Raw genomic sequence first — 25,737 nt, forward strand, 5'->3', positions numbered from 1 at the left:
GGCTGGCCATGTGGGTTTGGACCGTGTTGACGCCTTGATCTGTAACTTTTCACATTATTCTGCATAACTGAATCCAAAACATTCCAGTCCGTCCCGGAGCAAAACCCCAACCAGCAAACAAGAAAATCCATTGCTTACCCTCAAAATATCAAAAACAACTGTGTGCATGCACTTATGAATCACAGTCTATTTAAAGACAACTATCAAGCAGAAGTATGCATTTTAAAACCAAGTGAGCCGCCCTTCCTAGACAACATTTTTGAGCATCATAAGCACACAAAATCAAGTGTTTCCAGTTACTGAATCTCTAAATGTACATTACACTATATTCTGGTCCGTCATCATCTGGTCTCTTACCCGTTCGGATTTCATTCTAATGTAGTGTTTTAAAGCTTTAATAACATCTAGTTATATTCTGAACACGTTTAAAGTGTAAGTGTGTCCCAAGGTTTCCCACTCTCTGTTAGGACCTCCATCAACACATTTAACCTTTTTAACCCTTTCAAAGAAAGAAAGAACACTGAAAAGGGGGCTTTGAGTGATGGAGAACTACAGACTCACTACTCCTCTGAATTAAGCTGCAGTGTTACAGCTGTTGTGTTAATTCAAATGACATATTAGATCCTTTTCATCACTTAAACATGCTGTTTTTCTCTCATTTGTGCGTAGGATAGTCAGGCTTTTCAGTAAAGTATCCGGATGCAATAAAAGCGATACAGTGCAGGAGTAACAGTGAAAGACTGAAGGATGCTGAACTGATGCCTCACCTGAAGTACGCAAATGCACAGGATCAGTAACTTTATATCACTTCTAAACAAACACAACCCAGTCACGGTACATATTTAGTTATAATATTAAGGAAAATTAGCACTTACCTGGTAAATGGTTGGCGCGCGGCTAGGAGTAATCACAACTCTGCGTTTGGCACCTGTGCGGATGACGTCAAAAGCACGCACGCGTTCAGTGCGAGCGCGGGGAGAGTCGCTGCTCTTCTGTCACAAACTCCGTCCGCTTCCTAACGCAGACCTGATTGAGACACTTTCAGCGCGTCAGTTTTTAGGCTGTGCGTTGCATGTGACCAAATTCCCACACCGCCCAGTTTTTTTTCGAACTTTTCCCGAGGATGTTTTCGCTGTGGAGATGAGGGAGCATCACATGCCACGTGTTGCTGTCAAAATAAAGTCTGGGGGTGGCACGCGAGGGTGGCACGCGGGGCGTGTCGAGGGGGTGGGATGAAAGAGAAATATGATTTTAAAAGCAAATATTTATAACATGTTGTGCCAGTGCGCCACCTGCTGGCGGTGATAAATAATGAGAAAATCTTATTAATTCTGCAGTTTAAATTTAAGATTCTAAAATCGAAATAAATCGATACTTTTATTCGGAAATTGATCAAAAGTTACAGTAAAGACATTTATAATGTTAAAAATGATTTCTATTTCAAATAAAGTATGTTCTTTTGAACTTTCTATTATAAAAAAATCCCAATTTCTACAAAAATATTAAGCAGCACAGCTGTTTTTAACATTGATTGTACTAATTTTGAGTACCAGATCAGCATATTAGAATGATTTCTGAAGTTTCATGTGACTGGAGTAATTGTTAATTCTAAGAACGTTTCAGAAAATTGCTGGTTTTACTGTATTTTGATCAAATACATGCAGCAAATAATTATTTGAAAATAATTGTAAAAAATCTACGAAAAATAATATTAATATTACATATCTACCAAAAACTTTCCCATGTAGTTATATATATATATATTCATATAGTGTCTCAGATCTCACAGGATCAGTCTAAATCAATCAGTACAATCTCCAAACACATAAGATCAAACAGTCCGGGTAAGCAGCACCGAGGTTATAAAAGGTTGTTGTTCTGCTTCTGTGTTTTGGAAAATGAAGGCATTATGAGCTATTTGACATTGGCCTGTCATCATGTTCTCAAGAGGAATTATTTCATTTGTTGCATGCAGATAGGTGTGTTGACTAATGAAAGATAGCGTGGGAATAACAACAGAAGCATTTACTGCATAAAGCAGGTGCTGCAAGGCATTTAGTCTTCAGGCTGGACTATGAAGAAAATCACAATGATTCAAGTGAAAGTAACCAAAGCAAACCAATGTTTTTCATTATTTATTTGATCATTATCAAAATCTGTGAGTACCTTACATACTGCAATACATACTGTGTCAATAAAAAATATATTATCTTTTTTCCATTATTTGATAACTGTGTGATAACGATTCGGCAATCTGTACAATAAAATGCAGTCAGCTACTTCAGTTCCCAGATAATTAAAAACAGAAGACAAAGCGATGGAAAATGATGGAATTCAATGAACGCCTGCATCTTCCACAACCATTTTTATAGCCAACATAAACCATCAGTGAACAGTCCTCCGGCTCCTGTCTAAAAACCTGCGCACATGTGCTCTGACATAATAAACACAAGCTGACTTCATTTTAAGGTGTCAGTTTCAACTTGTAAATTCTTAATAGCTCATGACTGATATGTAATATTTTAAGTTCTTGTTGTAAGCTTAAACTTAGGTTAAGTTATATTCTCTGACATGCATAAAATCAAAAACCATGTTAAATCTAGCCTGGCTGGAACCCACCACAACATATCAAACCTGAAAAGGAGACTTTTAGTCATACAAAAGAGTTTGAAACCTAAAGCTGAAGATAATGTTGAACGCTGGGTTTGTTACACAATTAACATGAACCTAATACAGAAAGAATAAACACTTGGCGACAACTGCATTAAGCGCTTAGACACTTGATAATGAGTGCAAAGACTGCGGCTGTGATTATTACAGTATATGATGTGGCCATCAGCTAAGCCAGCGCAACAGATAAATGACAACTGATGAGCGTCTGAAAAAAGAAAAACAAAAACAAAAAACGGACGGTTTTAACCATGTCTTACATCCAGATCCTCAGGATATGTAGTGTTGGCAATGTTGCTATAAATCTGAAACCAAAATGGAGGTAAACTTTACAAAGATGTTAAAATCGAGTAAGTCATCTATAACATAAGTGATCAAACCCAACTGTGTCCAACATCTGTAAGAGATACTGTAAGGTGAGGAGTGCACATGCTTGGTGGAGGATGTGAAGGAGTTTTTCTGGTTTTCTATTTGTGTTGGTGAGGAGGGCAGGGGGTTTGTGTGCAGTGGCAGTACAGACAGACTGTATTTTGCATTGATTAGTGGTTGAGCCTGTAGTGTCAGTGAACAAAAACTGGTGGAAGCTGTCAAACTGGTGCCACATAGTTGCCAGGGAATGTTCCAAAAGCTTGGGTCCTCTCAGACGTACCTGGCGGGAAAAGAAGAATATAATATAATTTAAGCAAGAAAACTTGTGACACAAAACATTATGGCAAATGACAGTACTGTAATGTGAGAATTGGCCGAGAGAGGGCAGCAAAGAGACCACGCTTAAAATCTACAAAATCTTTCAGTTTTTGTTTACATAATATATGTATGTGTACTGTGTTTATTTATTATGTATATATAAATACACACACATTCATTATATATTTTGAAAATATATATATACATTTATAAATTTATATTATTATATTTTATATTATATATAAATGTTTAATTTATAAACAGAATTTTTTTTTAATATATACATGCATTTGTTTGTATTTATATATACTTAATAAATATACACAGTACACGTACATATATTATGTAAACAAAAACTTTTATTTTGGATGTAATTAATCGCGGTTAATCATTTGACAGCACTAGAAAAAATATATTTCCACAATTAAGAAGTACTGTTTTCAACAATATTAATAATAAGAAATGTTTCTTGATCAGCAAATCAGCATATTAGAATGATTTCTGAAGGATCATGTGACTCTGAATACTGGAGTAATGATGCTGAAAATTCAGCTTTGATCACAAGAATAAATTATATTTTAAAGTATACAAAAATAGAAAACAGTTATGAATTGTAAAAATATTTTCCAATATTTTCTATCATTAAATATCAAATAAATGCGGCACTGGTGAGCAAAAGAGACTTCTTTCAAAAACATGAAAAAAAAAATCTTATTGACATCAAACTTTAGATCCATCTACGTAATACTTTTGAACTGTAAATTTTGAAAAAATAAATAAATAAATAAATAATAATCCACATATTTTAGTTTTTCTGAGACTGCTATGTTCGTTTCATTTTTTTTCATAGCAGTCTTTTAGTGTGTATTTGTATTCTAGATAATATTCTATATAATACTGTAGGCCTTAAATATTATGATTGTCTATTCCAGACTAACCTGCCCCTACAATTCTGTACAACTACACTAAAATAACATCAACAGCTTTAAATGACTGAAGTCAACTTAGCCATTGGAGCATTATAATTAAAATATAATTACCAAATAAGAAATTATAATATGAGGTGATGATCAATATACCAATACATCATTCATTCCAGTGGCTGATCTCTTTACAGTCAAACAGACCTATCCTGTATAAGCGGGCAGTTTTTGGCCAGAATGAGCTGTACAGTAAAGTGAAGCAAACTTAAAGGGCCATTACCTACAAACCATCCGTCATCACACTTCTCTATGACCTGAACGATGTCTCCTTCTCTCAGTTCCAGCTCGTCTCTGTTCTGGGGTTTATAGTTGTAAACCGCTTTATACCTGAATGCAAAGAAAAAGATTGAATGAAAAAGAATAACAAATGGTCAAGAGTGAAAACTGTAGCTGGATTAACCCTAGAAATTTATTTTCTACATTCTTAAAGGGACAGTTCACACAAAAATAAACATTCTGTCATATTCCGTCACATTCTTTCATGTTCTAACCCTTATGACTTTCACATGACGATTTAGTTTACTTAACTACTCCTTTAAGCAGTCATAAAACTAATAAATGATATTTCTATGTCTGCTTGAATTAGGTCTTTAGTAACGAACGATGTACTGTATACTCACGGTTGTCGTGAATAACCCATGTTCACAGGAGACTGTGATGTGGAAGGAACTTTAACGTCTGCATTGTGCTGTGGAGACTGCGTTCTAGTCCCATCCTAAACATGATTGTTATAGTTTTATTTATTTTTCCCCAATAAATATATTCAATATGGCTTAAATCTTCACACTCATTCATGGCAACATTTTTTTTTCCACAAGTTTTTATGTTGTTACATGTGATTAACTGATATAGATTTTTCACTTTTTATTCTTACTGTGTGTATAGTATAATTGAATGAAAATGCATGAACTACACAAATAAAATAGCTTAAAATAAATAAAACATTAACCACAATAAAAATATTTTATAATATGAGAGTTTTTGTTGTGTGTGATTTTTTTAAACATATTTGTAAGAAAGTATCTTCTGCTCACCAAGGCTGCATTTATTTGATCAAAAATACAGTAAGAAAACTGTAAAAGTAATATTTTGTACAGCTTAAAATAACTGTAATCAGCAAATGCTGATCTTCTGCTCAAGAAACATTTATTATTATCAATTTTGACAACAATGTTAACAGTGTAAAAGGCCTTACTATCACTTTTTTTTTTATCAATTTAATGCATCCATGCCAAATAAAAATCTTACTAACCCCAAAATTCTGTACTGTACTGTACAAATAAAAATACTCAAATTTGATAAAACACTTATCTGCCACAAAATATTATCTAAAAGAACATAATCTGATTAATAGGCCATACACATAGATAGGTAGTGTTGTTAGTCTACACAAACCTGTGTGATGTACGGAGGGTGCGAGCTGGTGTTGGCTGGGAGTCCCGGGCCCTGTGGAGATGTCAGCACATGATTGGAGGGAGACATGGGTGATCGGGTGTCCTTTTCCAGTGGGCTGTGAGCGTGCAGCGATCCGGTCCGGTTGTTTGTGGGCGAGAACAGGAAGTGGTTTGAAGGCTGTTTTGGGGAGGTGAGTTGTGCGTGTGCCAGAGGGGAGTGTTTGTGAGGTGAAAGCTGGGGTTCGGGGGAGCGTGACAAGGGAGACAGAGGGGAGTGCTGTGGTCGACCAGGGCTGAGGGGCTCTGGGGTAAGAGTGGGAGAAGATGGAAAGTCATCGCTGCTTTTAGTGCGGGGCATTTTGTTGACCTGGACATAGTTGATGGGGAAGATTCCACTGCGGCTGGTGCCGGCGATACGCCCCTCCAGCCAGTGATCATCAACACGCCTGGTGATAGAGATCACCTCGCCCTGAGACAGAGACAAGAGAGAAGAAAGCTGTTTGGTGTCAAATATCACAGTTCTCTGGAATACTTGCTTCTGATTGGTCAATCGCAGCATTCCGTGGTCGAATATTTGTGTATAATGATGTTAAGCTGTACAATTTGCAGTAATTGTCTGTAATTGTTCCAGGCAACCACTAGTTAGGGCTGAGGGATGATTCCAAAAAGAGCTGATTTACACGTCTGAGCATGAAATGATTAAGATTCATTGCCATAATTACCAAACTCAAGCCTTAAAGCAGTGGTTTTCAACCTTCATGACTCTAAGGCCCCCTACTGTCTACAAGAATATTCGAAGGCCCCATGACTTTTTCGAGTGGTCCATGATTTACGAATTAGGATTTATTTTAACCCCCCTCATCTGAACGCTCTGTTTGAATTGGCGTGGCGGATGATTGGCTAATAGTTATGTATGTTTGACAGTCTACGTCCTTCACAAATGGATTCTGTTAACGCATAAATACTCAGTATATCTCAAACGATCTGTTTAACAGACAAAGCAATAGTGATCACGTAATAAAAGCAGTTACTTACACTTGTGTGTTGCGACATTACTGTCGGATCCAATATGTGACCCTGGACCACAAAACCATTCTTAAGTGTCAACTTTTTGAAATTGAGATTTATACATCATCTGAAAGCTGAATAAATGAGCTTTCCATTGATGTATGGTTTATTAGGATCGGACAATATTTGGCCGAGAAACAACTATTTGAAAATCTGGAATCTAAGGGGGCAAAAAAATCAAAATACTGAGAAAATCGCCTTTGAAGTAATCCGAATGAATTCTTAACAATGCATATTTCTAATCAAAAATTAACTTTTGATAGATGTACAGTAGGAAATTTACAAAATATCTTCATGGAACATCATCTTTATCCTAATGATTTTTGGCATTAAAGAAAAATCGATAATTTTTACCCATACAATGTTTTTTTTGGCTATTGCTAAAAATATACCCCAGTGACTTAAGACTTAAGTTTTGTGGTCCAGGGTCACATATAGTCAGCACAGCATTGTCTATTAGTTTCAATCTTCCTGAAAATCCTGCATTGAATTATGCCTTGTTTGTAAATGAATCCGCTGTAAATTGAAGTGAACAAAGGACTAAGTTCTTAATGACGCAGTCTGGATCTTCATTAAAAATAAAGTTTACTCTTTCCTAACGTTGGGATCAGAAGGAAGGCAATGCAAACACTGTTTTTCCACAACTTGGCACTTTGGGGTATGTTGTTGTGTTTTGAGAATATTTTTTTTTTGGTTTTTGTGAAGTCTTTATTTTTTTTTTTTTGTGTAGACTTTACATGTGTGAATCGGTGTGTGGGCTAAACAGGCAGTGATGTAGAATCGGTGGACGGGGCTAAACAGGCAGTGACGTAGAATCGGTGGACGCGGCTAAACAGACAGTGACGTAGAATCGGTGGACGGGGCTAAACAGGCAGTGACGTAGAATCGGTGGACGCGGCGAAACAGACAGTGACGTAGAATCAGTGGATGCGGCTAAACAGACAGTGACGTAGAATCGGTGGACGGGGCTAAACAGGCAGTGACGTAGAATCGGTGGACGCGGCTAAACAGACAGTGACGTAGAATCGGTGGACGCGGCTAAACAGACAGTGACGTAGAATCGGTGGACGGGGCTAAACAGACAGTGACGTAGAATCGGTGGAGGGGGCTAAACAGACAGTGACGTAGAATCGGTGGACGCGGCTAAACAGACAGCGACGTAGAATCGGTTGACGGGGCTAAGAATCGGTGGATGGGGCTAAACAGACAGTGACGTAGAATGGTGGACGGGGCTAAACAGACAGTGACGTAGAATCGGTGGAGGGGGCTAAACAGACAGTGACGTAGAATCGGTGGACGGGGCTAAACAGACAGTGACGTAGAATCGGTGGAGGGGGCTAAACAGACAGTGACGTAGAATCGGTGGACGCGGCTAAACAGACAGTGACGTAGAATCGGTGGAGGGGGCTAAACAGACAGTGACGTAGAATCGGTGGACGGGGCTAAACAGACAGTGACGTAGAATCGGTGGACGGGGCTAAACAGACAGCGATGTAGAATAGGTTGACGGGGGCTAAGAATCGGTGGACGGGGCTAAAGTTTTGAGTTCTGAAACTTACAGGGTGATTTTTATAGTACAATGACCTCTTATGTCAAAAGATCAAGGGAATTTTGGTTTCACAGTTCATGACCCCTTTAAGAATTTAACATTTTATACACTAAGAGTTATATATAATAAGGTTTTATTCATCTAAATAACTTTTCTAGTTAAACTTTTTAAAATTAGGCTAGTTCATATGCAGGGTTTTTTAAGAATGAGGGAATACTTCAAAAAAGCTGTTCTTGAGGGGGATGAATTTAAATAATATCTTGATTTTTTAGTTGTATTGTCTTATTTTAATTTAATTCTGTTTTTAATGACTGTTTTATTTTATACTGAAAATCCATGTAACCTGAATGTAACCAGAAAAACAGCATAAACTTTCTTCAAAATATCTTCTTTTTGCAGAAAGAAAAATTCAATCATACAGGTTTGCAATGACATAAGGGTGAATATATGATGACGGTAATTTTGGACAAACTATCCTTTTAACATCTAGCAAGGGGGTTTTGATTTATTTCAGTGACTTGGAATACTTCAGATTGAAAGACTCACTTAGATTCATTTATTGCCTAATTGATTTGTTGACTCTGTTACATCATTTCTCCAGCAGGTGGTGACCTGTGATTATTTTCGAGCACAGATAATTTGAAATAAATGTCAAATTGTTCATGACTGAAGCACGGTAAGAGAACCAAAAGCTTGTCAAAGTCAAACTTACTGGAAAATTTTGCCCCAACTAGTAAAGACCTTCAAACTACCATTGGTCAGTCTGTGGTGATTATGTAATCGGTAAATAGTAGGTGTGGCTCTGGGGCTCCGGTACTTTTTTTCTGTTCAGTCCGTCGAGGTCAGACAACTGAGTGAAAACATGAACACTGAACACTGCTGTTTTCTCACTGCTGTCATTTTTGTTGTGTTTTTATATTGTTACTGTGAAGAAAGCATGCAGCACATATTTATTTATTCATCTAAACGCCGCTCTCAGCGCTCTCAGGGATGTTCACTAACAGTAAAACCGCTGCTAAGGAATTTCACTACTTTTTACCCCTAAAGCCTTTACTTCACTGATCAGTGTAATCCATCAAACCGTGAACACAAGCGCACCACTCAAGTCAATGAAAGATGTCACAAGAAGTATATTAATTTCAAACCACCTACAAATTAAAGAGATTTCTGCCTAAGCTCAATTAAGAATCAAGAAAATTAGTTTGGAATCTAATATCTTATGAAAATCAACTGTACATAATCATTTTGTTGTAGTATATGGTGCAGAAGTGCAGTTTATATGGTACCTTCCTGAAGGACAGTTCCACAGGCAGGTCTGCATTGAAGTTGAACAGGGCTACAGCCTCTCCGTACTCCAGCACCTGGACGGTGGGAGACTTTATTGGCGTGGGCTTCTCTGTTGGAGGAATAATCTGAAAAGAAACATAGGAATGAGTGTAAATGAAAAGAAGATGGTGTGAAGTGTTTCATTTGCATACATATGGACATACCTCCACATAACTGGTGGGAAAGATCCCCACTCTCCCATGATGCTCTCCTTCATACCAGTTAGCATCCACTTGCCGGTGTATGTACACTACATCTCCTTTTTGTAAGGTAAGCTCCCTATGGATGAGAGGTTTAAAAAATTATTATAATAATAATTTTTTATTTTATTGCAGTGGCATTAATATGGAAGCTTGTTTCCACCACTGAATAAAAAATAAAACAAGGTAAGTGAAACTTTTCATCTCGCAATTTATTACATAATTCTGACTTTTTTTCTCAGAATTGTGTGTTATAAAGTCAGAATTACGAGATATAAACTTGCAATTGTGAATAATAAAGTCAGAATTGACTTTTTTTCTCAGAATTGCGTGATATAAACTCGCATTTGCAAGTTATAAAGTCAGAATTGCAAGATAAAAACTTTCTTTTGCAAGTTAAAAAGTCAGAATTGCGAGATAAAAACATACTATTCTGACTTTTTTCTTGCAGTTGTAAGTTTATATTTTACAATTCTGACTTTTTTCTCGCAATTCTGACTTTTCTCAGAATTGTGAAATATAAACTCGCAACTGGGAGATATATCTAAAGTCAGATTCTGAGGAGGAAAAAAACTATTTTCTTTCAACTATAAGTTTACATTACACAATTCTGATTTTGTACTGTAACTCGCAATTGTGATATAAACTCGCAATTCTGAGAAAAAAGTCAGAATTGTGAGATAAGAAGTCACAATTACCCTTTTTTTTATTCAATGGAGGAAACAGGCTTCCATACATTTGCAATGCTTTTTGTGTTGTATCAGACTTTCCCAAATCCTTCATATACTGATCCCAATTCTGCGAATAATTAGGAATAAATTAAATTTGTGTTGTGTCTTTTGTTTCTACTTACTTTGGTGACTGTGCTTGGAAATTAAATTTGGCTCGGGCTGCTTTCATCTGTGTAATCAAACAAACTTTCTTTCTAAACATCTGTGTCAAATATTTACTTTCCATTCAAACCTCCGAGCAGAGAAAAATGATCAAATGCTGTACCTTTCTCTCTTCTTTCTTAGGTGGGAAATCCATGTCTGATGACATTATGTGATCTGTAGAGGAAAGTGAAGACCAGAAATGAGATATCGGCCCACAATATATCAAAATCAAAAGCAGAATAGGGTCTATTATTAGCTTACAAGTTATTGGGTGTTTATTCAACTTTAAGCACTTTAAGGCCCAAGGGTGAAGGATGTGGTGATCATGTGAAGGATTTCTTGGTTATCTTGACTGCTGAAAATTAAACTAGGGTTTCTGTGCAAGCTGGATACTGTACTGTCTTTTTACATAATCCACATATTTGAGAGGTTTTAATGAGGGGTTTATAGTCCGTCTTTGATCACTTGAGGTTTTATGTCAGTTGATGTCACTTGTAATAAAAAGATCTGAAATTGCTATTTCTGGTCATTTGTTATTTTAGACAATTCTTTTCATGAATATTTCAAAGCAAGTTAAGTCACAACCGTTTGGAGTCAGTAAGATTTTTTTTTTTTTTTTTTTTTTTTTTTTATTTTTTTTTTTGAGAAATTTGTATTTTTATTCAGCAAGGATGCATTTAATTGATCAAAATACATTAAAAGGACATTTATAAAGTTACAAAACATTTCAATTTCAAATAAATTATTTTCTTTATTAGCTTTCTATTTATCAAATAATCCTGAAAAAACGTATCTCAAATTTATTCATGTATAAAATATTAAGCAGCATATTTGAATGATTTCTGAAGAATAATGCTGAAAATTTAGCTTTGAATCGCAGGAATAAATTACATTTTAAAATATATCCACATAATTAATTAAATTTGCAATAATGCTTTACAATATTGTACTATTTTCACTATATATTTGAACAAATAAACACAGTCTTTTTAAATAAAATCGTACCAACACAAACTTTTGAATGGTAATGTATATTATTGAGGGAATTTAGAGAATTAATCAAATTAATTTCTGTTGCATCTTTTGTTTTTTGGCTCAATACTGGTTCATTGGGCCTCCAGCTCCGCACACGTTATTGTGTTTGCAATGGCAGAGTCTTTCTCAATTTATCTCCAGGAAAAACAACTAATCTGCAATCAAGACCTCCATCCTGCTGCTTGTTACACACTTCCTGTCCTGCTGAACAGTGATCGACTTGATTTGTTTTTCTCATTTCACAGAAATGTGTTTGCTTTGTATTAATTGAGGGGAATAAGAGGAGAGGAGAACAGTGGCAAAAAATAAAAGGAAACAGGAAACACAGGCGAGGAGGGGATAGGAAGATGACTATATTTTACCATCAGCATGCATGAAGTTCGCTGTTGTGCCCTGCTTTTCAGCAGAGCAGGGGATTATGGGATAGCTGGAAAAGAAAAACAAAATTATCATGTGCCAAATCTAGCCCAAATACTGTAGATGCAGAACACTGAAGTAAAAAAACAGCAAGGGTAAAGTTCTTAACTGATATGCTTATACGACTGGAGATGTCTGTTCATTTTACAGCTCCACATTCAACTAATACACAAATAAATACTGTAAATAATTACAATGCTTATACACCAGTGAACAACAGAGATCTCAGTCTCCTGAGCTTTGAAAAAATAACCCTGAGACATGTGAAAAATAACATGTGAGACTCAAGGAAGACAGGAAGAATTCCATAAAACACAACAGATGGTCTGTCTCAGCCATGAGGCTCGAAATGAGAATATGAACAACCCAACAACAACCCAACAACCAGTTACTGTGTTAACAGGTTTTCAGCCGTCAGGGTTATTAATCGTCCCAGAAAGAGGGAAGCTATAAAACTGTCCTCACTCTGTATCCTTTTTGAAGCAGCAGGGGCATTTATGGCATTTGGAGGGTGGGGAGATAGTCAGCGGGGGGCTGAAGGGGGCAGAAACCATCAACATGTCACAGAAAAACAGAGCGAGAACTCAAGAATGTGTCAGATCCAGTGAGATACGGGCCCCTGGCAAGCAAATACTGAAGCTAAAGGTGTCAGAATGGGCATTAACATCTGAAGTAGGACCAAACTTTGCCTTTTATAGCTCTGCTGTGTCAAAGCACATAAAGAGAGGGAAAAGCTGCGGACACACACACATCCAAAGTGTGTCGAAAACAGTCTGAGAACTGAACCAATACTGTACCTCTTTATTAACAAGATGAACGAGGTCAAGCAAGTGAGTAAAGACCGAGACATCCTCAATTTGACCACACACACTTAGACATAAACACACACACGCTCTGACAAATACACAAACACATGTACAGGCAAAAAGAGCTCAGCATGGGGTCCGGTATGTGGACCGCCGGCCAAAGAGTCAACAATTAACCAATCAGACGAGGAGACAGGCAGAGCATGTCATATGACCTTAATAAGACAGTGAAAACAAAAGAGAATCTACTCGTGTGTCACATTTCATCATCATATTAATCACACTGATTCATTATTAGATGATATTTCTGCAAAGTATTTCTACTTTGCCCCACCTGCTTCATATGAAGGAACTTAATATCATGATATATAAACTGAGAACAAACAAATACAGAGATTATGATGCTGGATAAATATTATATTATATTATATTATATTATACTTCTATCCAAATGACATAAAAGCCATTCATAACTACATGACATATATACAATTAATTAAATTAATTTGCTTAAGACTAAGACTGACTCTAAAGTGCATTTTATTAAAAAACTATTTTTAAAAAGTATATTTACTAAGTTTTGTCATATTTGGTTAACTTTTCGGGGGAAGTTTGTTCTCAAAGTATAATTAAGGAAACTAGGCTTACTTGTTTTCTTGTCTGTTCTCTTCTGTTCTTCTGGTTGCTGTGCTGGTTTGAGCTCCCTGTAAATAGAAATCACAATTTCATTCAGCTCTAACACACATGAACTCTCTCAAAGACCAGTTCAACAGGAGCATTTGGGAGCAGCTCGAAGGCAATCTCAAGAGGCGGTGACCGATCCTGCACTAGAGCTGCACGGCTCCCCTGGGTCCTACACTCCATTCATTTCGCTCACATTGTAAATGTGAATCAGATGGAACTGCTGATGTAATCAGCTAAGATTTCCACAGTTTACAATTCACGAGCACAGGGAGAGCCATAAAGCCTTAATCAATTAAAGGTGCAGTATTCATTGAGCCAAAAGCTCATTTTAGATTAAAGGAATAGTTTGATTTTAAGTGAATAACAATATACATGTGTGAATATGAATCATAAATATCAGTCTGTTTTTCACATAAAATATGTGGGGTTTTTCATTAATTTTGGTCTTGTGACTGATTTAGTGGCCTTTCATTTCTGTAGTATTGAACAGAGCAACAAGAACTTTTGTTTTCAAAGAAAAAATTTGAAATAACATTTGAAAGATTAACAGAAAAATGAAAGTTTGAAATGATGTTTTTTAAAGAAGTCTCATATGCTGGCCATGTCTGCACTGATTTCAGAGTAAATCATTAACAAAGTAAAGTAAAAACAGTAATATTGTTATAGATTATTACAATTATTAATATATTAAATTATTATTACAATAAATAAATACATATATAATATATAAATTATTCAAATAACTGTTTAAATGTATATTTTAGAATGTAATTTATTCTAATGATGGCAAAGCTGAGATTTGAAATTAATACTTAAGGATGCCTTAAATCAGTCAGAATTGACAGTAAAGGCATAATATTACAAACGATTTCTATTTTAAATAAAAAAGTTTTTTTTTTTTTTACTTTTAATGAATGAATGAATGAATGAATGAATGATTTCATGAACTTCACCCACCTATTTCATTTTTATTTTGGGGGAAGTTAGGGTAAAATTATTTTTTTTGAGTGAACTGTCCCTTTAAGAATCACAAAAAGAGAGACATGGCAAGAAAAGGATCAAATAAACAGAGCTGGGATATAAAGAGCAGACACTGCGCAGGTTGGCGTGACTCAGAAGTGGGCGGCTGCAGACTTTGGCTGTTCGGCATGACAGGAAGTGACAGAGAGGATCAGCATGCACAGCTGTCAGATCAGAGCCAACATCCAGCGACCTGAAGCACACTGACAGGAAGATAACAGCGGACTTTTTTGGCACAACAAGAGAGAGCTTAAGATTAATACCTTGTCTGAAGGGTGTGGGAATTTTAAAGAAATCAGTGAGGCCATAATGGATGACTAAAGTCTAGCTAGAAGTCCAAAAGATTTAAAAGCCATTTAGAGCGTCTGATACAGTACGCCAAATACAACTTCACAAAACTCTATTCTGAGTGTGTGTTTGAAATAAACAGGCCACAAATCACAATAAATCAAACTGGGATTCCAATTGGAATGACAGGAAGACTTGCAAAACAGTTTAGTTATTTAAAATATTCATTTTTAGATCATAGCGGTTAGAAAAAAGATCATAGACAATTAAAGTCTGGTTTCAGGGAGGTGTGTGACAGAGGATTTAACTGTGAGTGTGATGTGTAGATGGGAGGGTCAGTACCTCACCCCTGCCTCGCCGCTGCTGCTGCTTTTGGGACAGTTTCCTCTCCAGACCGCGAATGTCTGAGTCCAGCTCCGCCTCAAAACGGTTCAGCTCTGACACAAGCGTCGCCTGCACAACAGCATGACAGCCAGGTGACACACTGGAAATTATGTGTTGGTGTGGTTTCACGTGTCCAAATGCAATCTGGGACTTCATGCAATTTCATGTAAACGAAACTTTGACAGTGTGAAGATCACAAAACATTTGGAAATTCTTTAAACACAGCATAATGAATGATGATACAATGCATGTCCAGTATTTTCATGGGAGAAGAGCGGGGAAAGAATCTGCCTTCATTTATTATTTATAAGTATATTACAACAGTGTAAAAATACTGTCTTCTTCAGACTTTTAATCAGAAAATGATGTGACTGTACACTGTAACAAATGCACTTTAATAGTAGGCTATTGCAATTATTTAAAAAAGAAAATTCCAGAATTCTGAATAAAGAAACATACAGATTGTCAGAAAGTGAGATGTCTGATGCAGAAGTATGTCAGACACTCACCTCTATGGACGGAGGCTGGGAATGAGGTTTCACTGAGCTGTAATATGAAGGCAGCTGTGACTCAGACCTCAGAGACTGAAAAACAACAATAGGACAGTATCATTAGGCCACATTAAAAAAAAACATACTATATTTTTGAATCGTAAATTGAATCGCATAGTGTTGAATCAAATCGATATCGGATCGCACTGCATCATAATAGGGGTGAATCATATTGCATCGCATTGGTAGCTGCTTCATATGTATCTTTAATGTATCATAACATTGGCAATGCATCAAGATTACATATCACATCAGCCTCAGTTATGGAGATGCACATCCCTAATACACTGATAACTATACCAAAAATCAGTTTATTAAAATTACCTGATTTAATGGTTTACATGCAAATCAATAATCTGGCAATGCATGTAAACCGTGTTTACAAAACTGTATTAAAATTCTGGTTATTTCCTGGTGGTAGCATATGAGTAACAGTAAGCATACATGTGTCGACTGGTTTAGAAATAAGCTGATAATGACCATAGACAAATAAAGGAAAAAGGTTTAATGCGTTTACATGACCACACTCGTTGTCAGCTTATTAAGGATAATCAGTTTATGAATGTGCATGTAAACGCACTTACTGATATTAAAATAACACTTTATTTTTAAGACCTACAAGTACAAGCTACAGGTAAGAACTTAGGAAACTATGTAACTATAAACCTGATGTGTTTGGCCTCATTTAATTGTTAGGGAAAGAGCAGACTTCAACAACTTGCTGTTTTACAAGCGCTCCAGACAGGTAGGATCATGTGAAAAGCTCCTCACTCACACATATCTTGGCAGCTAATAACCTTATTGAAGCCAAGTCAGACATCCAGAACCGTTAACTAACTAAGACAAGATATGTGACGTCTTCTTTTAAATATGTTAACAAAATAAGGCTGTCTTTAGTGAATGAAATGGATATGCCAGCTGTCACATTAAGGGAAAACAGAATGAAAATAGAAACAGCTATTGACAGCTCTACAATCTACGGTGCTGCTAAATCACACAAGCGGTTAACAGGTTTAATACGTATCACAAGACTGCCTTCCTTCGCACAGCTCCACAACTGGATGCTAAATCACACAATCTTTTATTATGTTTTATACGTTTAGCAAGACTTAATTTCAGTCATAAACAATCAGGGGTCCTGACAAACATCTTAATCTGAGAATTTTCTGAGAATTTATGTTAAGTAATAATCCAAATTCTCTCATGGCCCTTGAATAACACATCTTTGTGATGTCAGAACCAAGTAAAAATCAATTTGATTCATAATTCCTGAGGATATAAGTGAATATTAACCTTTGCAGAAAGCATAAACATCCAGCACAACAGTATATTGACATACAGATGCCCCTTACCATAACCATGTCTCTGTATAATTATTTGAGCTGTATTATTAACATTTCTAATAAAGCTGAACACCTTTTTGGCAGAATCTGTTGTCACAAAGCTTTTGTTCCAACTTCCAGATGGTCAAGTCCAAACTAACGTGTACAAGTAGAAACCAGAAGGCAAAGTACTCACTCCTCCTCTTCATAAGTCAAACGCACTGAGGTGTGAATCTCGTTCAAATATGACTGCTGAGGTCTCACAATAAGCACATTGTAATAATAAAGTTTTCTGAGAAACAAGCCCAAAAAGGTTTGTTTCTCACCAAAGCTATGATTTGAGTCAGATGGAATGGCACTAGGGGACTGGGGTCTGTGTATTATATGATTTTCAGGGGGAAAAGTTGCCAAAAAGCATCAAGATGACATATTTTTGCAGCTCTAAAACACTTTTTTTTATCTTGCCAGTTGTCCAAAGCATTATAGTGTCTGTTGAAAGTCTATTTGTTACTGTGTGTTGGCATTCCACCATTCCACTATCCCTTTAAAGCTTTGTGACTAAAACACCTCGCTCTTAAAAGGATATCTGATCTTAATCGGGTGTAGATCACACCTAACAGCATCATTATACAAGAGCATGTTCCCACACCTTTTCATGGCCAGTTATTCAGTGCAGTTGAGCCAGTTTCAAAATCGAGTGATGATGACTATAACTGCTACGCATACACAAGCTTTTCTCATCAATTCTCAGTAATTAACATACAAATGTGCACAAACACAAATATGCACCTTAGAATATGCAATATATATACCTTAAAGGTGCTAAAGGAACAGAGATGTCCCTTTAAGGGTAATGCTCCAATGACAAGTTGCTTTACCCCTGAAAGTACAACATTTATTCTGAGAGTGAAGTAATGTAATTGTGAATGAAGTCTGAAGATATTTAAAATGTATTTATGTATTTTTACTTAGTCACACCCAACTGTACCAAGTGATATATTATCCTCACATAAAAAGTTGTGTATGCATTGTAAGCAATATACTGAAATATCAGTATTAACACTGTGTTTTATAGTTATCTGTGTCCGATTAAATTATCACAGCATTATAGTGGATGTATTTAGATAAAGACCTTATTCTTTTATTGAATTTAAGTATGAAACATCTACAAGCTCTCACTGATATGTCTGTATATGCTTTAATGCCTATAGGGAAGCTGTCATCATCTCCTCCCTCAGATTCTGGCCAGCAGGATGGGTGCAACTACTTTTCCAAGCATCTTCTCATCACTCAATCGTTCATTTTAAAAAAGGCAAAAGTTTGATTTTCAAAAATCCAAATTAAAGCACCTTGCATGAACCCTGACCTAAGTATAAGCATTAGTAAAACTGACTAACTAACTAACCTACTTACAAAATGCCAATAGACAGTAACAAAAAGGCTTTCAACAGACAGTAATGCTTTAGACAACTGGCTAAAAAAGGGTTTTGTAGAACTGTAACAACCTTTCAGCTCAGTTTTATATTACAATACACAAACCTCACCAGTCTGTTTCTAGTTTCCAATATTTCTAGTTAAACTGCATGGAGAAGTGATGGTTAATGACAGCTGTCTCTTACCCGACTACGATCCTCTTCTGCTCCCTTTCCAGGCTCAAAATCAAAAATACTCTTGGGTTTTGGGTGCTTCCCTGTGTCGCCCAGATCAGCCCTGTAACACACACACACAGGCCACTTTACCAGGTAATCATTGTTGGTTCTTGCAGAAACAGATCCTAACCTGCCCAGTGTCTGTGTAACTCCTCTCTCTCTCTCTCTCTCTCTCTCTCTCTCTCTCTCTCTCTCTCTCTCTCTCTCTCTCTCTCTCTCTCTGTCACTCTCTCGCTCTGTTTCTTTGTCTCTGTCAATTTAATTCAAATGAGCTTTATTGGCATGACTTGCACAGTATTGCCAAAGCATTGTCCATTACATGAATAATGAATAAACGATTATATAATACATAAACAAAACAAAAACAGATCTGTAAAATAATTAAGTAAATAAGTATATGTATACTTTCTTTCTCTTTTTTTCCACAAACAAGAAAAATATAAGAACATTTAAGCACAAAATAAGAAAAAAAAACTTTGCACAACAGTACATGTAAGAAATGATCTTGCTTCAGGTTTGTTTCTCTCTCTCTCTCTCTCTCTCTCTCTCTGTCTCTTGTGTGTGCGCATGCGTGGGCGTTTGCTGAGTGAGTGGAGTGTGAATCAGAGCGAGACTGTCGAGTTCTTTCCCATTTCAAAGTTCTTTTTACTTAAGTGTTGTTTTTCTCAGTAGTTTTATTTAAGCTTTTTTACGGTGTATGGTCACAAAGTACTGAAAATATTGTAGTGGGGGGTTGTGTAGTCAGTGGCTGCCATGGCAAATGCGGAGACAGAGAGTTATGAGCAGCTCACGCATCAGCATGGAATAAAAGTGCCGGCTGGAGTTGAGTGCTCAGATGAAGAATGTGTGTTAGTGGTAGGAGAGGTGGTTGGTCACAGTAGTATTCGTTTGGCATCTCAAATGAACGGTGCTGTTGTGTTATTTTTGGACAAAGTTGAAAAAGTGAACACAATAGTTGAAAATGGGATAGTCCTCAATGGTAGTTTGATTAAGGTTTTCCCATTTATTAATCCAGCGAGAAAAGTGTTGCTTTCTAATGTGCCCCCATTTATAAGTGCTGAAACGCGAATTATCTCGTTATGGACAGTTGGTTTCTGTGATTAAGAAAATCCCCCTAGGCTGCAAATCTCCATTGTTGAAGCACGTTGTGTCTTTCCGTATACAAGTGCATATGATTTTGGGGAGTGATATTGATGAACTGAATATTACTTTTAAATTCAAAGTTGATAGTTTTGATTATCTAATCTTGTAACAACTGAGAGCATAAGATGCTTTGGATGCCGGAAGGTGGGGCATTTGGTACGTGCTTGTCCAGAAAGAAACGCATCAAAGGTTTCAGGTGTTGAAAGTGGGTTTAATGAAGGTCAGAGTGTGGAAAAAGAAAGTGAAGTTAGTGGAGTTTCGGATTTGAGTGCGGACAAAGAAGATCTAGGAAGTGGAGTAAAGAGTAGTGAGAAACGAATTTAAAAAAAATGATGAGACAATGGATATTGTTTTTTATGAGTTGAAGGATGAAATACTTAAAGAGGATGAAGAGGTTTTTAAAGTGCCGGCAGTGAAGAGGAAGTCGAATCTTTGTGAGATGGAAAATACATCAAAGAAAAAGGCACATGATGAGATTGTTACTAAGAGTTCTGGGGAAGTTTTGAATGTAAGTGAGGTGTCTAGCTCAGAAAGTGAGCGAGATTGTTCTGAAGTGGAAGCTGAAGGAAATGTGAGTAAAGATTATAGTGGTTACAGTTTGGAAATAATGAAACAGTTTCTGCAGCGTACAAAAGGAATGAGGAATGTTGAGTTTATAATTTTTTTTTCCTGATCTTTCGTTATTCATTGACTCAGCAAAAATTCTTATGAAAAAGAAAGGTGAAATATGTTTGTCAAACCCTAAGGTGTATCGTTTAAAAAAGATTGTTCAAAAGGTGCGTCCTCAGACAATGCATAATGATATGTCACAAGAATAATGGAGTAATGTGGATTTGGTTTTTTGTGCTTTTTTCACCCCTCATAATGAGAAATTTTAAAATATCTTCCCTGAATGTAAATGGGGCGAGGGATGTAAGAAAAAGAGCGCAAGTTTATGAGTTAATGAAACTAAAAAACATAGATGTTATGTTTTAGCAAGAGACTCACAGCACAAAGGAAAGCGAAGTTGAATGGATGAAGGAGTGGAAAGGAAAGATTGTCTTGAGTCATAAAACTGCTCTTAGTGCTGGGGTGGCTGTTTTGTTCTCAAAGACATGCCTACCAATATCTTATGATGTTACTGAAGTAATACAAGGCTGTTTAATTAAGATAATAGCAAAGTTTGAAAATGTTACTATGGAATTGATAAATGTCTATGCTCCTGTAAAGTCAACGGAAAGAATGTTGTTTCTTGAAACTTTATGTGGTAGTCTGAAACAATGTTATATGTAAAGTTTTCTAGTACTGGGTGGGGATTTTAATTGTACAAGCAATGATTTAGATAGAAATCACATTAAACCTCATATGGCATCAAAAAACTAATTATTGAATATGATTAAAACTTTGTAACTTTGTGATGTGTAGAGAAATGTTCACTGTATAATATAATATCTTTAGGGGGAGAGCATTGTTTATAAATAATCTAGTAGCCTCCTCATTATGGCACAGGTTATCAGTTTTAGAGCCTCCAGTAGGAGTTGTGTAGGGGGTGGACAAGGGGTTGTTGATCTTATAAGTAATCTTTGTGGTTGATCCAAACGTTAACAAAAGCCAAAGCTGTTAAAATGAAGGACTTAACAGAAGTGGCTGGTATCACATTAGGACAATGCTGATGCACTTGCGCAGAGACTTGGAATTAAATCAACAAGGAGAGCTCATCTTTTGTTAAAGAAGTGGTGAGAAAATTTGAGTGAAGAAGATTGGAACTTTGTGTCGAGTCAAGCGTTTCCTGAGAAAACTGATCTTTTTCCTTGTATGGTGATCTCTAAGGTTTGGAGTGTAGAAAATGTTTTGTGCTGGATTGAAAATGATACATTGCAATTTTTTTGAAGAATATGAGTAACTATATGTGAATTTTGTAAATTATACCTGAAGTTGTATATAGTTAATAAATATGTGGTTAAAAATCAAAATCTTTCTGTCTCTCTCTCTCTCTCTCACCAGTCGGGCAGGGCTCCGTGAGGGGTGAGGGTGAAGGGGTCTGAGCGCCCGTCCTGCTGGCCAGAATCTGGAGGAGATGATGACAGCTTCCCTGTTGCATTGAAAAAAACAAACATTTTATTGAGAGCTTATAGATACTTCACACTATTATTCAAATTGAGAATAGTTTCTTTATCTCTATACATCAAATACAAAACATTAACAATTTCATTGGGCACAAATAAGTGTAAAACACATACAGTAATAGCAGCACATTTCATTCTTCTGTGTGACTGAGAATTACAGAATATAGAGCCCAGAAATAAGTCTAATGATTTCATATGAACTATTCAGCTACTCACTTTCTCTCCAGTCAAGCTCAGACTCTGCAGGAGTAAAAACATACAAAGTTAAATTAGAAGAAATGACCCTAATATAGCTATACTAGCTTTATTAACTAATTAGGGATGCATGATATATTGCTACCATATCAATTATGGGCAAATATTAGATGTTTAGAATGTTTGAATATTTTATTTTTAATTTATTTACACAAAATAGTGTATAACTGTATAAAACAGTTACCACACAATAAAAAAATCCTGAATAAAAATGTATCACAGTTTCCTTAAAAATATTAAGCCACACTAAACTTATTTAGCAACTGTCCTCAGAACTGATAATAATAAGAAATGTTTCTGAAGGATCATATGACACTGAATAATGATGTTGAAAATTCAGCTTTGCATCACAGGAATAAGTTACATTTACATTACATTCAAAAAGAAAACCATTTTTTAAAATTGTAATAATATTTCACAATATCAGTGTTTTATACTGTATAAAATGTCTTATCAACCCCAAACATTTGAAGAGTAGTGTAGATTATATAATATAGAATTTCAACATCATCTACACTGTATGTATCAGTTAGTAGCCATAACAAAAAAAACAAGCAAATAAATAAAAAGCAACTTGCTTTTTTTGTAATTGTAGTATTAATACATCCCTATAATTAATTAACAAAAAAATTATATAAAAATATGCATAAAACTAAAAATATACATTTAACTGTACTGAACATCTTTATAGTTATTATCTAAAATCTCACCAATATCTAGGAGCTGATGTTGTTTAGTCGTTAATCATATGAGCTTTGCTGGTTAACACAGCGCAATCATGAACTGTATCACCATTATAATCTCAACAAATCACAGGTTGCTCATGGGAGAATGAATGACTGTGTAATAATTGTACTGTAAGTCTCTTTGGATAAAAGTGTCATTTAAAGGAACCACTTACTATACTATTTAAAGACCAGATACCATGTAAGATGATCACATGACAGCCAGCTATTAACTTCTTTCTTTCTATAAGCTCAGTAAGTCTGAGTTAAACCAGGTGTCTATGAAAACACACTGAGCAAGTTGTGGAATGCAGCTTTATGTTGTTCATAACTACTCATTTACATCAGCTGCTGTTCCAGTTATTAAACTGCAAACTTCTGTACATTAATCAAGCGCAGGACTCCTGCCAAATGTCCCAGAGGGATTTTGTGAAGTTTTGTAACAGCAGTTAGTGGTAAAGCACTGTATACCTTACAGCAGGAGTGTTACAGGACACCTACACATGTCTGCTGCTGTTGTCTAAACAGCTAAAACAAGTTTCATTGTTTATAATAATACTTTGTGCTCTTTAAATTTTTATGACTTTGAAATCTTCTAACTCAGAAGCTTCACTGGTGAGGGAAAGGCACAGTGCGGTATCCTGAATCCCATCATGCTCAGCAAAGCCTATCTGGTTCCACTTTCAAAGGGTCAATTGTGCACTTTCTCATTGAGCTCCACATGTGCTGAAAGGTTAAACAATGTTCAAGTAATGAGGTCTAAAATTTCTAAGCCAGAATTCGGCTTTATTCTTTCTGGATCAGTGCAGAATGTGACAGACAATAATGGAGAGGAATTTCCTCATTGTCTCAGAGAGAGATTTAGGAGGAGAGCACATACCCTCTGGTTTCTTGTGGATTTGTCTAAACATGCTCCTATACCAGTCCTTGGGCTTGTTTACGCTCTGAGGAAAGGATTGGGAAAGAGAAAAATGCATTGTTCAAAATAAAAACAAAACATGCTGGCATAAACTGTGTACTAAATATTTGTAATCAATATTTTTGTCTTGTTTATAAGTAAAATATCTCAACAGAAAAAAAACAGCTTAATTTAATAAAACTCTAAAAATATATCTTGATTTTTTTTTTTTTTTTTTTATTTATTGGGTATTTATTTTTTTTTTTTATATCTGGCTGGCAAACTTTTTTTTTTTTTTTTAGCATAAAAAAAAATTCTGCTAGATTTGTGTTTAAAAATAGACAAATAATTTGCCAATTGGGTAAGAAAAATAAACTTAATACAAGAGATGTTCTTAATATCTACACCTTACAAAATCTTTCCTCTCAAATAAATAAAATATGAGGTATTCTCATATTTTATCAATATTTTGAGAAATTAGATTTCATTTTTGTATTTAATGTTATATTTTCTGCTATTTTAGTTAAAGTTTTAGTAATTTTGTTGTTTTTGTAATTTTTATTAGTGTTGTTTTTAAAAATATGTGTTTATGTAGTATTTATTAAGTTTTATTTCTGATGTTTTTGTTATTTTTAGTTATAGTTAAACTTGCTGTATATAAATATATAAATACATAGCTTATATAAATAAATAAAAAATAAATAATACATTATATACAGTATATACAGTATATGTCACACGCACACACACACACACACAAGCACACACACATATATATATATATATATATATATATATATATATATATATATATATATATATATATATATATATATATATATATATATATATACACACACTGAGAAAAAAACGTACAAAAGCTGTCACTTGGGCGGTACCTTTTCAAAAGGCACAACTTTGTACCTAAAGAGTCCATATTTGTACTTTAAAGATACATATAAGTACCTAAAGTGTGCATATTAGTACCTAAAAGGTACAAAAGTGTACCTTTTGAAAAGGTACTACCCCAGTGACAGCTTTTGTACCTTTTTTTCTAAAAGAATGTACTATTTAGTTGACTATAATAACCCTGCTGATAACCAGCACACTGTGTATTCATGGCTAATTTACGGATAAGAGAAACAATAGCCATGGATTTCATTGTTATTTCTAACTGTCTGAAGGTGTGACACAGGAATGCATTCTGGGACTGCAGTGGTTGAGTGAGACTCACAGATCGGGATGCGATTGGCATGCCTGTCTCATCTACAGGACCTATTCCAGAGAACTTGATTAAGCGCTCCTCTCCGGTACCGGACGTCCTGGGCAATGTGGCAGAACCTCCGGTCCGTATCCCACCATTGGATAATCCAACTGAAAGACAGAGAGATGACAATTTAACACATATCAAATTGCATTAAATATTAATAAAATATATGAACATATAATATTTGCGATTCTAATTTCAAATATTCCAATTCCCTCCAATTCAAGCACAGAAGCCTGTAGTTACATATACTTATAATCACAGATAAGATACACATATGAATTCTTATGATCATTTAGTCAAGTAATATCAAAACTTATCAAAAATTTTGTTACCATTTGTCTGAGTCGGCCCATAGTAGGATCCGAAACTCTGTGTTGTGAATCCACCTCCATTGACCTCTGCGACCTGCTGGAAACATTAGTGCACAGTCATA

General features: G+C 35.7%; 3 protein-coding genes across 10 annotated transcripts in view; all 3 read right to left on the reverse strand.

The window, feature by feature from the left end:
* The window catches only part of LOC109046073 (PDZ and LIM domain protein 2-like), a 68,853-nt gene extending 67,686 nt beyond the window's left edge, over positions 1 to 1,167 (reverse strand). The window contains exon 1 of one of the 2 annotated variants that reach the window (XM_042730111.1): positions 876 to 1,167. The gene's annotated coding sequence lies outside the window, so the exon portion shown is untranslated. The other variant, XM_042730113.1, reaches the window with a different exon arrangement.
* Positions 1 to 25,737, reverse strand: part of LOC109053914 (disintegrin and metalloproteinase domain-containing protein 9) — a 1,168,157-nt gene that overhangs the window by 914,984 nt on the left and 227,436 nt on the right. The window lies entirely within an intron of this gene.
* Positions 2,123 to 25,737, reverse strand: part of LOC109046301 (vinexin-like) — a 52,952-nt gene continuing 29,337 nt past the window's right edge. For 3 of the 6 annotated variants that reach the window (XM_042730100.1, XM_042730099.1, XM_042730098.1), the window contains exons 4-21: positions 25,637 to 25,712; positions 25,269 to 25,408; positions 24,017 to 24,080; positions 22,373 to 22,396; positions 22,032 to 22,122; positions 18,879 to 18,969; positions 15,896 to 15,970; positions 15,345 to 15,455; positions 13,659 to 13,714; positions 12,150 to 12,214; positions 10,874 to 10,926; positions 10,731 to 10,777; positions 9,842 to 9,956; positions 9,638 to 9,763; positions 5,736 to 6,203; positions 4,961 to 5,055; positions 4,561 to 4,667; positions 2,123 to 3,319 (exon numbers count right to left, since the gene is read on the reverse strand). In XM_042730100.1, coding sequence (XP_042586034.1) covers positions 3,258 to 3,319; positions 4,561 to 4,667; positions 4,961 to 5,055; positions 5,736 to 6,203; positions 9,638 to 9,763; positions 9,842 to 9,956; positions 10,731 to 10,777; positions 10,874 to 10,926; positions 12,150 to 12,214; positions 13,659 to 13,714; positions 15,345 to 15,455; positions 15,896 to 15,970; positions 18,879 to 18,969; positions 22,032 to 22,122; positions 22,373 to 22,396; positions 24,017 to 24,080; positions 25,269 to 25,408; positions 25,637 to 25,712 — 1,866 coding nt within the window. In that variant the 3' untranslated portion in view covers positions 2,123 to 3,257. The remainder of the gene's footprint in view (positions 3,320 to 4,560; positions 4,668 to 4,960; positions 5,056 to 5,735; positions 6,204 to 9,637; positions 9,764 to 9,841; positions 9,957 to 10,730; positions 10,778 to 10,873; positions 10,927 to 12,149; positions 12,215 to 13,658; positions 13,715 to 15,344; positions 15,456 to 15,895; positions 15,971 to 18,878; positions 18,970 to 22,031; positions 22,123 to 22,372; positions 22,397 to 24,016; positions 24,081 to 25,268; positions 25,409 to 25,636; positions 25,713 to 25,737) is intronic. The other 3 variants (XM_042730103.1, XM_042730102.1, XM_042730101.1) reach the window with 3 other exon arrangements.

Source organism: Cyprinus carpio, chromosome B8 (assembly GCF_018340385.1).
Source record: "Cyprinus carpio isolate SPL01 chromosome B8, ASM1834038v1, whole genome shotgun sequence".
In the NCBI taxonomy this organism is placed as follows: Eukaryota; Metazoa; Chordata; class Actinopteri; order Cypriniformes; family Cyprinidae; genus Cyprinus; species Cyprinus carpio.